The sequence below is a fragment of the Pelobates fuscus genome, chromosome 8, assembly GCF_036172605.1.
Source record: "Pelobates fuscus isolate aPelFus1 chromosome 8, aPelFus1.pri, whole genome shotgun sequence".
Lineage (NCBI taxonomy): Eukaryota > Metazoa > Chordata > Amphibia > Anura > Pelobatidae > Pelobates > Pelobates fuscus.
In genome coordinates this window covers 55,767,472-55,781,380 of record NC_086324.1, presented here as the reverse complement: position 1 = coordinate 55,781,380, position 13,909 = coordinate 55,767,472, and the positions used below count along the sequence as shown (strand labels likewise).

At 46.0% G+C, this 13,909-nt stretch overlaps 1 protein-coding gene across 2 annotated transcripts in view; it reads left to right on the top strand.

Annotated features, from left to right (window-relative positions):
• Nucleotides 1-13,909, top strand: part of LOC134571530 (caspase-8-like) — a 99,722-nt gene that overhangs the window by 68,954 nt on the left and 16,859 nt on the right. For both annotated transcript variants that reach the window (XM_063429858.1, XM_063429859.1), the window contains exons 3-5: nt 6,181-6,277; nt 6,994-7,138; nt 13,766-13,816. In XM_063429858.1, coding sequence (XP_063285928.1) covers nt 6,181-6,277; nt 6,994-7,138; nt 13,766-13,816 — 293 coding nt within the window. The remainder of the gene's footprint in view (nt 1-6,180; nt 6,278-6,993; nt 7,139-13,765; nt 13,817-13,909) is intronic.

The window sequence follows — 13,909 nt, the reverse complement described above, 5'->3', positions numbered from 1 at the left end:
GGTTCCACTTTCACAAACTGACCTTCTTAGGCATTCATCTTGACACTAATAAGCTACAGAACATGTCCACCTACAGAGAAGGTACAGCGCATCAGAGTCCTGGGAACCTTTCCTTCTAAAGAACAAGCGGGGGGGGGGGGGGGGAGAATGGATCTACAGTCCTACTGGGCACATTGAAGTTCGCCATGAGAATTATTCTGCACATTTATTTCCTGACCACTGAGTCTTCTTCCCACCGACAGTTGCATTCTGGCACTAGTTGTAAGCAGACCTACACATATGGCTCAGGTTCATACCACACTGGAATAGGAGGCCAGGTTATTCCCACCATATCGCACCATTTCCCAGTTACATGAACCAATGCGTCCACACACTGATTTCACAGCCAATTTGGTGACTTTTGGTTCTGAGATGCCTGGCCAGTTGAGACTCTTGAAAAAAAACCAAAAAAAAAAACAACTTTCCATTCCTCGTCAACATTTCTTTGGAATCTATCCCATAGTGGCCGCCTACAAGGCCTGGGGAGGTATGAGTGGATAGGGGAACCTGTCAAGTGCTTCTCTGACAATAAACAGCTGTGGGGGCTGTGAGGTGGCTATGGAGGCCGTATAGTGGGTAGGTTGGCCGTATAGTGGGTAGGGGGACTGTATAGTGAGTAGGGGGCTGTGAGGTGGGTAGGGGGGCTGTGAGGTGGGTAGGGGGCTGTATAGTGGGTAGGGGGGCTGTGAGGTGGATAGGGGGCTGTATAGTGAGTAGGGGGGCTGTATAGTGAGTAGGGGGTTGTATAGTGGGCAGGGGGGCTGTGAGGTGGGTAGGGGGCTGTGAGGTGGGTAGGGGGCTGTATAGTGGGTAGGGGGCTGTATAGTGGGTAGGGGGGCTGTGAGGTGGATAGGGGGCTGTATAGTGAGTAGGGGGTTGTATAGTGGTAGCATGGCTGTGAGGTGGGTAAGGCGGCTGTATAGTGGGTAGGGGGCTGTATAGTGAGTAGGGGGCTGTATAGTGGGCAGGGGGGCTGTGAGGTGGGTAAGGGAGCTGTGAGGTGGGTAGGGGGCTGTATAGTGAGTAGGGGCTGTATAGTGGGTAGGGGGGCTGTATAGTGGGTAGGGGGCTGTATAGTGGGTAGGGGGGCTGTGAGGTGGGTAGGGGGCTGTATAGTTGGTAGGGGTGCTGTGATGTGGGTAGGGGGGCTGTTAGGTGGGTAAGGGGGCAGTATAGTGGGTAGGGGGGCTGTGATGTGGGTAGGGGGGCTGTATAGTGGGTATGGGGCAGTATAGTGGGTAGGGGGGCTGTGGTATGGGAAGGGGGCAGTAAAAAAGTAAATACCTTTTGTGGCGAAACCGACCTCGCCACGTGTCCTTGGAGGGGGCTGATTGCCCGCCTCTTGCCTTTGGACTATGGACCAGACTTTATGGGAATGTGATACCCCAGATAGCTATAGCATGGAGCCTATTCATATAATGAAAGACTATGGGAAAGACTTTTGCTCCATGGCAATTGTACTGTGTGAATAGGATCTGCGCGCTATTCGGTAGTTTTATGCGCTCAGATCCCAGCTATCTGGGGATATGTGAAATGTCTGTGTGTTATGGATTAAAAGTAACTTTCTGTATTTTAAAGTGTTTTATGTCGTTTTGCAACCATGTGGTTAATGGAGTCTGCCTCTAGTCCTGGATAATTGGATTACTTCTCCAATTAACTCCAGAGTTCGTGTGGTTCCAGTCGGGAGAGTGGTGTTTGCAGTAGCTGCCTGTGCATCTGGAAAGGGGGATATCGCCTAAACTGGGTTTTATCCTCTTGTAAGTGAAACGGTCCGTTACACCTTTAGTTTCCTGTTGGTCCGGTGGGCAGCTTTCCAGCACCATGTGTGGGGGCAGAGCTTGTGGGCAGGAGGCGGAGCTTCCGTTTGGGGGTGGGGCATGCGGCCGAAATGGTTTCAGACTGTGAAGGGAGACTGACAGGTCTCCCTGCGGTCGCTGGCAGCCACACCAGTCCCCAGCTCCTCCCTCCCCTCGGACTGACAGGCTGGCACAGTCCGAGGGGAGGATTTATTATAATCATCATCAGGGCTGTCATCCCAGCCCCAGCTTAATGCGGCCCACCGGGAAATTTCCCGTTATCCCGGTGGGCCAGTCCGGCCCTGATGACTTCCATAAAATTTCTGAACCCCTGAACTGATCTGGGTGATTTTGGATATGTTGGTCATCCAGGGCTATCAGGGGATGTAACATTTGTGGGGTTTTATGTATTTATAGGGTACATTTGGGGTATTTTAAAAAAATTTGTTTTTTTTCTGTGCTTGTAGATATATTGGATTAGAATTAGTACAGTTACTGATCCAATTATCTCCCAAGCAGATCGGGGAATTGTGTGCTATATGTGGGAGTATCGTGCATTTAATAATCACTGCTCTTATTGGTCTGTGTCATTGTGTTTGAGTCCCCAACAAGGTCCATGTGGACGTACCCCTTGCATGAGGATTGTCATAAAAGGCCAAGTGTGGCTCCCATTAAAGAGAGATTTGTTTACCCCTTCATGAAGTTTTGGCTAATGTTTGGGGGATTGGAGAACTGCATTCACTCTGGGGATTGCTATAATCACTATACTCCCCTGAGTATAATCACTAGCTATAAGAGCTGTTGCTGCTACGCTCTCTGGACTAGGAAAGATCTACCCACTGGAAGCTGGATCCTGGTCTTGGGTTCAGGGTGGGTGGAGGACGGCGAGACCCCAACCAAGCTGCGGCGGTTCATGGGGTCTACGGTGGTTATGGTGTTCCAGTACAGTGCTTATGGTGCTCGCAAGTACTAGGAAGCAGCGATTGACGGAGGTACCAGGTCGGGGTGCCAGGCGGTCCGTCACACCTATCCATCCAAATCTTATTTCCCTTTATTTATCTGGAAGACTACATATATATATATATATATATATATATATATATATATATTTACAGTCATATAACCAACTATTCTCTTACAAATGTGTAAATTTTAGACATGTGCAATTCGTTTCGGTCCGAATAGGAATTCGGACGAATTTCGGACAATTCGGACATTCGGGTACTTCCGAATGTCCGAAGTGCCGAATTGCCGATTTCCCGAAGTTCCGAAATTACCGAAGTGCCAAAGTTGCCGTAGTTCCGAAGGACAGTATTGCCTAAGTACTAATATACTTACCCAGTGAAAGAAGAAGAATGTTACATTGTATACAATTTTAAATAAAAAGTATACAAACATAGCCAGGATTCACCTGTAAGCATTTGCAACACTTACAACAATCAAGTAGCATACATTCATATAAAATGTAAGTTACTTGGCCAGTCAGTTTAATGACAGGAATGAATAAGTAGATAACTCCATAATTCCAACAGTATTAGGGAGCTATCTACTAAAAGGCTGAAAGACCTAAATTGGTCTTTCAGCCAAATTTACTAATACTAAGTAAAGATTACTTAGTATTAGTAAATTATGCCCCTACTCGTTATAGCGCGAGTGGGGGCATGTCTATTAAACAGTGAGCAGCCTGTGGCTGCTCACTGCAACCAAAAAAAAAAAAATAAGCCCTCCCCGGGGGAGGGGACCTATTGTCCTCCCCCCGGGCCCCCATCCCTGAGCGGTGGGTGGGGGCCCTAAATCAGAATAAGGGGGGGGACCTATTGTCCTCCCCCGGCCCCCACCCCTGAGCGGTGGGTGGGGGCCCTAAATCAGAATAAGGGGGGACCTAATGTCCTGCCCCCACCACTGAGCAGTGGGTGGGGGCCCTAAATCAGAATAAGGGGGGGACCTAATGTCCTCCCCGTTGGCCCCCACCCCTGAGCGGTGGGTGGGGGCCCTAAATTATAAAAAGGAGGGGACCTAATGTCCTCCCCCCTGGCCCCCACCCCTGAGCAGTGGGTGGGGGCCCTAAACTAGAATAGGGGGGACCTAATGACCTCCACCCTGGCCCCCACCCCTGAGGTCCCCCCCTTATTAGTATTTAGGGCCCCCACCCGCCGCTCAGGGGTGGGAGCCGGGGGGCACTATTTTTGTTTTTTTTAAAACAGTGAGCAGTTACAGGCTGCTCACTGTTTACTAGACATGCCCCTACTCGCGGTATAGCGAGTAGGGGCAAAATTTACTAATACTAAGTAATGTTTACTTAGTATTAGTAAATTTGGCTGAAAGACCAATTTAGGTCTTTCAGCCTTTTGGTAGATAACTCCCTGATACCGTGGGAATTAGGGAGTTATCTACCAAGCGGCTGCAAGAGAAGTCCCAAGGTGCCGAAGTCCCGAAATTCCGAAATGCCGAATTTCCGAAGTGACGAAGTTGCCTAAGTTGCCGAAGTTCCGAAGTTGCCGAATTTCCGAAGTGCCGAAGTTCTGAAGTGCCGAATTGCCGAAGTCCCGAATTGTGAAAATCCCGAATTTCGGAATGCTGAACCGAACCAATTTTTTTTCCCATGCACATGCCTAGTAAATTTTCGCTTCTGATTATAAAGTTATATTATTTTTTCGTAATTATCCATTAATAAATCAGCAATATATTTAGACATATGAACAATAATTTGTAACAAATTCACATGGTGAGAGGGAGAGGGAGAGGGGGTGATGGTGAGAGGGAGAGGCGGGTGATGAGAGGGAGAGGTGGGTGATGGTGAGATGGGATGATGGTGAATGGGAGAGGGGGTGATCGTGACAGGGGGTGATGGTGACAAAGGGGGATGGTGACAAAGGGTGATGGTGACAGGGAGAGGGAGGTGATGGTGTGGGGGGTGATGGTGAGAAGGAGTTGATGTTGAGGGAGGGGGGTTGATGGTGACATGGGTTGATGTGAGGGTGGGTCATGTGAGGGTGAGGGTGGGTGATGTGAGGGTGAGGGGGCGGATGTGAGAGGGAGGGGTTGATGGTGAGAGGGAGGGAGGGGGTGATGGTGAGAGGGAGGGGGGTTGATGGTGAGGGAGGGGGGCTGATGCTGAGGGTGATGCTGAGGGAGGGGGTGATGCTGAGGGAGGGGGTGATGCTCAGGGTGGTGAGGGTGGGTGATAGTGAGGAGGGGGGTTGATGGGGTAGGGGGTGGTTATGGTGAGGGGGTGATGCTGAGGAAGGGAGTGGTGGTGGTGGGGTGATGCTGAGGAAGGGGGGTGATGGTGAGGGGGTGATGCTGAGGAAGGGGGGTGATGGTGAGGGGGTAATGCTGAGGGTGGTGAGAGGGGGTGATGGTGAAGGAGGGAGTGATGGTGAGGGAGGGGGTGATAGTGAGGGGGTGATAGTGAGGGGGGTTGATGCTGAGGGAGGGGGGTAATGCTAAGGGTGGTGAGTAGGGGTGATGCTGAGGGTGGTGAGGGGGTAATGCTGAGGGTGGTGAGGGGGGTGATAGTGAGGGGGGTGATGCTGAGGGGGGTGATGCTGAGGGTGGTGATGCTGAGGGTGGTGAGGGGGGGTTGATAGTGGGGGGTGATGCTGAGGGGGGTGATAGTGAGGGGAGGGTGATGCTGAGGGTGGTGATAGTTAGGGGGGATGATGCTGAGGGGGGTGATAGTGAGGGTGGTGGTGAGGGGGGCTGATTGTGGGGGGTGATGCTGAGTGGGGGTGATAGTGAGGGGGTGATGCTAAGGGGGGTGATAGTGAGGGTGGTGAGAGGGGGTTATAGTGGGGGGGGTGATTCTGAGGGTGGTGAGGGGGGTGATAGTGGGGGGGTGATGCTGAGGGGGGGTGATAGTGGGGGGTGATGCTGAGGGTGGTGAGGGGGGGTGATAGTGGGGGGGTGATGCTGAGGGGGTGATAGTGGGGGGGTGATGCTGAGGGTGGTGAGGGGGGTGATAGTGGGGGGTGATGCTAAGGGTGGTGAGGGGGTGATAGTGGGAGGCTGATGCTAAGGGGGGGTGATAGTGGGGGGTGATAGTGAGGGGGGTGATGCTGAGGGTGGTGGGGGGGTGATAGTGGGGGGGTGATGCTGAGGGGGGTTGATGCTGAGGGTGGTGAGGGGGTGATAGTTGAGGGGGTGATGCTGAGGGTGGTGAGGGGGTGATAGTTGGGGGGGTGATGCTGAGGAAGGGGGGTATGATGGGGAGAGGGGGGAGACAACATACCTTTTCTTTCCTGGTGGTCCAGTGTGGGCTGCCTGGTGGTCCAGTGAGCTCCCTGGTGGTCAGATTTACTAAAGCAGAGCTAAGAACACCTTTATTTTTATTTTTTATCTGTAGGTCTCTACTGTACACCATTTCACAACAAACAACCCAGGAAAATGTTGAGTCAGCAAAGTTCTTGCTGGAAAAGAGAAATCCTAGAGTTGCAAAAGCAGTAAGGAATTTACATTATACAAATATACATTTTATGTAACTGTATATTATTTTTAATAATTAATTTAAATATGCCTGTGTCTTACCTTCTACAAATAGATTAACAAATATGATAAAATAATATGATGTCTTATGCTCACAATCACTAGCGTCAAATTAAGCAGGAGAGCTAGACAGTTAAGACAGTCAGTCTGCGTGATGGTTAAAGGGATACTATAGGTATCAAAACATCTTTGGCTTAATGAAGCAGTTTTAGTGTATAGATGATCATGCCCCAGCTGTCTCACTGCTCAATTCATTGAAATGTATGAGATAAATAGTTTTTATTTCTGTTTATGCAGTCCTGGTCCAATCTCCCCACCTCCCCTCCCCCAGCTGTGACTCACAAAGCCTGAATGAAAATAACGTGGTTCTTTTTTTAAATCTGATCTTAACTTACTTTAGATGTTTGTATCTACTGCTCTGTAAATTGAACTATACCCACATATAGGTTCCTGCAGGGTCTAGCAGACTATTAATATTGAAGGAGATAGGAAATCCTAAAGTAAGCAAACTGTGCAATACAGGAAGCCTAAACATTAGATTTTTACAGGAAGTGATAAGGAAGGGTGTAAGTCAGAACATAAATGAAGCTTTCCTGAAAATAGCCATATAAATGGTTAAGTGAGAATATATAATTTTAATATCTGTGTTTTTTTTTGTGTTTGTTTTTACTAGGTGAGCATGTTGGAAATAATTGTAGAAATGGAAAAGGCTGGAGACTTAAGCGAAGATAACATGAAATGTCTGAAAACTGTTTTTATAAATGGACAGCGAAATGACATTGTGCAGAAAATTGAAGAATTTGAAAAGAAATGTCGTGGTAAGTGATTCAGTAAGTGAACAGATACCAAACAATTCCACAACGTTGTTTGTTTGGTCTTTTATAAAAAGAAGATAAACTAATAGATGATGGCAAACAAATCTAGACAAAATGTAAATGTAATATGGACTGACAGTGAGAAATAAATATACCCAATGGGATGAAATAACAGTAGGGCTGCGTCACATACAAGGGAGCGACTTATTAAATGAAACCGAAAAGATATAACTGGTATGTGAGCGCTCCAATTAATTATGCAGATCTACATAAAAATCAAGATGAAAATATCAATAAACTTAAAAATGACCAATCTCGCCGAGATCACCACAATGACCACCATAAACCACAATTGAATGTACTGGGTGAGTCTTATCTGAATCAGAATACTCTACACATATATATAAGAGTATAACAAAATATCATTTATTGTATAATAAACCAATCATAAAAAATGAAACAACATCTCAAAACGTCCAGTATCAGATGTAATCGTGATGAATAGTAAGGGGCCCCTTATTCATATTCTTGTCGACAAAGGACTGATGTAAAAAATCCGAGATGTGCACATTAGCATAAAAACTATATGTGAACTCAAAAAAGTTCAAGCAGTAGGCTCCAGTCCAGTCCGTGAAAAAATATATAAGTGGATAAACGGATAGTGCCCAGACGACCAAGCCGTCTTACGGAGAGGGAGCTCAAACACCAGCCAAACACCCTGGTCAAGACTAAGAGGGAAGCGATAGGGATGGCCCCAAAGGTGAAAAATCACATCCAGATATGGAAAACTATGGGGATATCACTTCAGCAACTTACCCTATCCGTCCGACCATCGGGTGAGAAAACTGGGAGCACATAAACTCCAAACCGTGAGGGCTGCAGGAAAAAGGCCGTTCTCGCCAGGTCGCTTGCCGAAAATCAATGGCGGGTCGTAAAGGACGAATCGGCTGGGAAGTTCAAATCCGTCGGCGGTGTGGTGAGGTAGCAGACAGCACGTCTACGCGTTTCGTCCTAGCTGGAGGACTTTTTCAAGACACTTGCAGTATGTTAGTTATGCAATGAACAGCTAGCTAATCACAATTCAGGAGACATATGCTGTTACCATTTGTAAACACAATTCAGCAACAGGGCAGGAAGAACAAGATTAATTTCTTTCACTGTGGATATATTTAAATTATTTTTGCAGTCATGTTTTTTTTTAATATTTTTTTGTTTTATGGCATATTTCCATCAGCAGAAGATGAGATCTAGGTGAGACTACTAAATAGTTTGTTACATGTTCATTTTTATTCAGAGTTATAGTAGCACTGCCGCCCTACTGTTGGTAATTATGAATAAATTCAAGGAGGTAGGAACTTATACATAAAGTTACTCAAGATATTTGCCCTGGTGCCAAATCTCTGGCCACAAGTATAAAAGTACAGAAGGAGAGCACTCATGGGACTTAATGCAGCAAATTAAAGTTGTCTTTATTACAACAACATAGAGCAAAATTACGTACATTTCTAGAAAACAGCTCAGGTTATTCCTTTCATTAAGCTGCCTAGAGACCACAACGTCCAAACTGAAAATCCAAACAACATTCAAATTTAAGTAGATCGATACAGTTATTTACACATATCACTATTTCAGGGATATTGTGCATAGTCTCAAATATTAAGAATGGTAGTGTAGCCTGTTTCCAGGAAGTGATTGGCCACTGGTTTGTCCAACTGTCCCTCACGATAGGCAGTTCAAATCAAGGAACAATGTCCTCTTATTCTTTACTTTGCTTCTACATTTCTTTTTACCAATATATGCTAAGCCACTTGTGTATTGAAGTTTATATATCACAAACAATGTGGTACATGTGATTATGTGCTTGATCTTATAGATTTTGCCTTTGTGGGGGGGTGTCTGGGCCTTTTGTGCATCTGGCCGAAGATGGCCACCTATCTAGATGATTACTACGACTCCTCGGAGAAGTAGTTGCTTGGCCAGGGGAACACGGACCTACCTGCTCACTTACCCTCCCAGCTGATCCCCCGGAGCTCAGACTCCATGCCAGTGATGATGGCAGCCATGAAGGAGCTGTTAGTAGATTACCATTTAAATATCCATGCTCATGTGGCTTTGCTCCGCAACAATCTCACAGGCCTTATTACCCAACTGTGTTCTTTGGAGGCCTGGTCTGAAGGTCAAGAACAGAAGATTGTTTCGCTTGAAAATATGGTTCAAGAACTGCAGCAGCAACAGAAAATATTAAAGCAACATTTTGCAACCCTAGAGTATATGAAGGACAAACCAGCGGCAGAGATTCCACATTTTCTGAGGTGAGTGATGGTGGCCGTACGGTCACCATGACATGCCAAGAATATTATATTTAAAGGTGTCTTCTATATCCCCAAATCACTCAAGACTCCAGATGCAGTACCTAGAGATCTGGTGGTGCACTTTCAAGACAGCAGAGAAAAACCTGCAGTCCAGGCCACCCTCAAGTGGACTTCTCTTTCACTTTTGAAACTATGGAACTTACCCTTTATGCAAGATAAATAAAGAGACTACATGAACAGTGTGAATCCTCATAGAACAAACCAATAAGGGGGTAACCCTGGTAAATGAACAATACACACTAGTAGCAGAAAGTGTTCTTCCAAATAGGGAGTAGCACCACTAATATGTAGCTATGACTTAGACCAGTTTAGCTTCTTTTTGTTCCTAAGGGGCACTATTTTCACTAGGGTGCTTTTAGTTATAACTGCATGAGGGCAATGCATGAATGCTGTTTTTTTACAATTTGAAAAAAAAATGGAATAATTAAAAGTATGTATCAGGCCAATTAGACCTTGGATATCTCATAGCTTGATTTATACAAGGAGAAATTTAATTTTAAGCTATTTTCTATTGTATGGGTTACTTATTTATTTTTTCTCATAAGATCTTCTAGGATATTGCTCTAGAGATTCAATGGGCAAACTAGTTTTTAGGTTTAGTTTTTTTGGAGAATGTGAGGTTTTTTTCAGCATATTTGGCTGGGTTACCTGGATATCTGTTAGAGAGAGAGAGGTGTAAATTCTCAGGTCTTTTCAAGCATTTTCTGGTCAAAACGTTGCTGGACACTTGAGTCCAATAAATTTGCCTATTTATACTTTGGATTGCCTGGACCTTTCTTTGACTTCTAATTACATTTGGAGGCTTGGTGCTGGCCTCTGGTTCGGTAGCAGCTAAGTTTATGGATTTGAAGAGTGCAGCTCCTGGTTTGGTTTTTGAAATACTCTTTTAGTAGCAACATTTAGTCGATAGTTCATTTTTTTTGACTTTGCATTTTTCTTTCTAGGAGTTATTTATTTTTCTCACAAGGTCTCCTAAGAAACCACTCTAGAGATTAATTCTTTTTTTATAGCTATCTGGGGAGTGCAAGCATTTCCTTTAGCCTAGTAGGCAGGGTTGCCTGGTTATCTGCTAGAGAGACATATTAAATTATAAAGAGTGTCAGGTGGAGATAGCTCAGTCTGTGGTTGCTTCTATTTGCTACAGTTGTAAGCATACCTGATTTTTTTTGTAGCACATATAGATAGTCCTACCAATTGAATACATTTTGGATACATGTGCCTGTATCAGAATTGTTTCTATAGGAGTTCTATCTGTCTGCACAGATTAAAGGGATCCTTTAGTGCCAAGAAAACAAACCAGTTTTCCTGGCACTATAGACTCCTGGAGTGCCCCCCTCCCTCGCACCCCCCCCACCCCTCGGCGCTGGGTCAGGCTCTTCCCACGCTCCTCCCCCACTGCCAGCAGCCGGCGGGGGAGACCTAATGCACATGCACATCAATGGCCGCGCGAGCATTAGACCTCCCCATAGCAAAGCATTATTCAATGCTTTCCTATGGGGAAAATCTGACGTTCGAGGTCTGTGAGGACGTCCATCGTCAGATAACCAACGGATCAAAAGTCCGTTTGGATTCTGGAAGCCCTCTAGTGGCTGTCTGGTAGAAAGCCACTGAGGGCTGACTTAGAGCTGCAATGTAAACATTGCAGTTCTCTGGAACTGCAATGTTTTACATTGCAGCACTAGGTGCAAAAGGGACACAGCATCCAGACCACTTCAATTTGCTGAAGTGGTCTAGTGTCCCTTTAAAGATCATTAAGCTTTATTGGCTTGGGTTGTTTAGCTCCAACAAAAGTCCTTTGTGTTCACATTAATTGTTGTCTTTCTTTTTCACTTTAATTTATTCCAATAAAGAATTAGTTTTTTACTTTTAGTCATACTTAGATATTAGAGGTGCTCAGGGCCGGCCTTGGGGGTTTGCGAGCTGTGCGGCCGCACAGGGCGCCTTTGAGCAGGGGGCGCCCTGTGGTCGACACAGCTCACACATTGCCGGCTGCCCGGGTGGAGGATTACATTATTCCCCACCCGGGATTAAAAAAAAGCATTGCGGCGGAGGTGGGGCTTAGCGTGCGGTAGGGGCGGGGCTAGAAGTTCCGGACCGGGCAATTGCTGCATGGGAAGCAGGAAAGAGTCCCTGCTTCCCCAACAAGCAGAATCCAGGAGCTGCACTACTTCCACCTCCATAATGAATAGAGGTAACAATGTGTGCTTGTCTGAATGTGTGTGTGTGTGACTGTTTGCCTGTATGTGTGTGTGACTTTTTGCCTGTGTGTGACTGTTTGCCTCTGTGTGTGACTGTCTGCCTGTGCCTGTGTGTGTGTAACTGTCTGTGTTTGTGTGTGTGTGTGACTGTCTGCCTCTGTGTGTGTGACTGACTGCCTGTGTGTGTGGCTGTCTGCCTGTGTGCGTGTGGCCATCTGCCTGTGTACGTCTGTGTGGCTCTCTGCCTGTGTGTGTGTGTTTGTGTGTGGCTGTCGCTTGTGTGTGGCAGTCTGCCTGTGTGTGTGTATGGCAGTCTGCCTGCTTGTGTGTGGCAGTCTGCCTGTGTGTGTGTCTGTCTGCCTGTAGCAGTGTGTGTGTGTTACACTGGCTGGCTGTATGTGCGTGACTGTCCATCTGTACCTGTGTGTGTTTGTAATTGTCTGCCTGTAACTGTGTGTGTGTGACTGTCTGCCTCTGTGTGACTGTCTGCCTCTGTGTGTGTGACTGCCTCTGTGTGTGTGGCTGTCTGCCTGTGTGTGTGTGTGGTCATCTGCCTGTTTACGTCTGTGTGGCTGTCTGCCTGTGTGCATGGCTCTCTGCCTGTGTGTGTGTGTTTGTGTGTGGCTGTCGCTTGTGTGTGTGTGGCAGTCTGCCTGTGTGTGTGTATGGCAGTCTGCCTGCTTGTGTGTGGCAGTCTGCCTGTGTGTGTGTGGCAGTCTGCCTGTGTGTGTCTGTCTGCCTGTAGCGGTGTGTGTGTGTTACACTGGCTGGCTGTATGTGCGTGACTGTCCATCTGTACCTGTGTGTGTTTGTAATTGTCTGCCTGTAACTGTGTGTGTGTGTGTGTGTGTGTGACTGTCTGCCTGTAACTATTTATTTTTACATCAAAATGTATTTACTTAATTCCCTATACAATCACTACACTTCTATACACACACTATACATGGATGACGGGGGAGGGGGGGCGCTGCAAAGATGTTCCGCACAGGGCACCTAAAGGCCTAAGGCTGGCCCTGGTGGTGCTCCACCCTATTTGAATGAAAACTTTCTCCTATTAGTGTGTATTGTTACGTTTTATCTAGAGCTCTCAGTGGCACATTGTTGTGGCGGAGGTCTCTGAAACCATTTACCTCACTTCTTAGGAAACACGGTATCCGCAAGAGATGGCGCCTATCCCGGACTCTCATGGTCATTTGTGGTATTTCCTCATTACCAGTCCAAGATTTGCAAGGAGAAGTGGCTTTCCTGGAGACCCTTGGCCTTCATCCGGACTCTCTGCGGCAAAGTGGGTCACGATGGGCTACCATATCGGCCCACATATGGGATACAGCAAATATTACCCCATTTACTCCTCAGCAGACCATCTCAGATGCTTATGCTGGGGTCACTACCTGATTTATATAGCCTAATTGACCAAGAATACTTGCCATGTTGGGGTTGTAGATAGCTGATAGTTTTTTTACCGGATACTTAATATTTTTGATTTAATAAAACATGATGATGCACATCACGCTCTCAGAAGGATTTATTATATGGCCAATTCACGCCCCCCACTTTTTTGACTTCTGAACATCTGCTCAATCACCCATAATACGTAAAGACATCACAATAAGGCACAGACAAAGTGGGGTTAGCAATTAGTGGAAATTTGAGTGACATTATTGCAAGTGATCAAGGCTTAAATGCAACTAAATGAGGCAAAATAAAAAAACACAGATTTATGTCCTTTGTCTCCCTAATGGTATAATTCCATGCTGGTGTCTGCCTTGACCTATGGGAAAACCAAATTGTGATAGCAAGGAAGATAAAAAAAAATATTGGTGTGTGAATGTTTACAGGAAAGCCGCCTTTACCTACATAATTATTTGTGGGTTGCTAGACCAAAACTCTGTGGTGCACATAGGCTGTCTGGTGTTTTTATGACTACTGTATATCCTTTATGTCTCCAGGAATAAAGTAGGAATTGAAGAAGTTTAGCTACAGAGGTGATGATCATATAATCAAGATAAGAGGGGGAAAACGTACTACTATATCAACTGCATTAACATTTTGTGTTACAGACTTCTCGAAGAATGAGATTGAGGCACAAATTGAGAAGATATCTTTGGAAGGTAGGCATAGATTATAATTATATTAGTTAATTAATAGTTTGAAGAGAGTCCTGGTCAAACAAGTTTAAGATGTATGCGATAAAAGGAGCAATA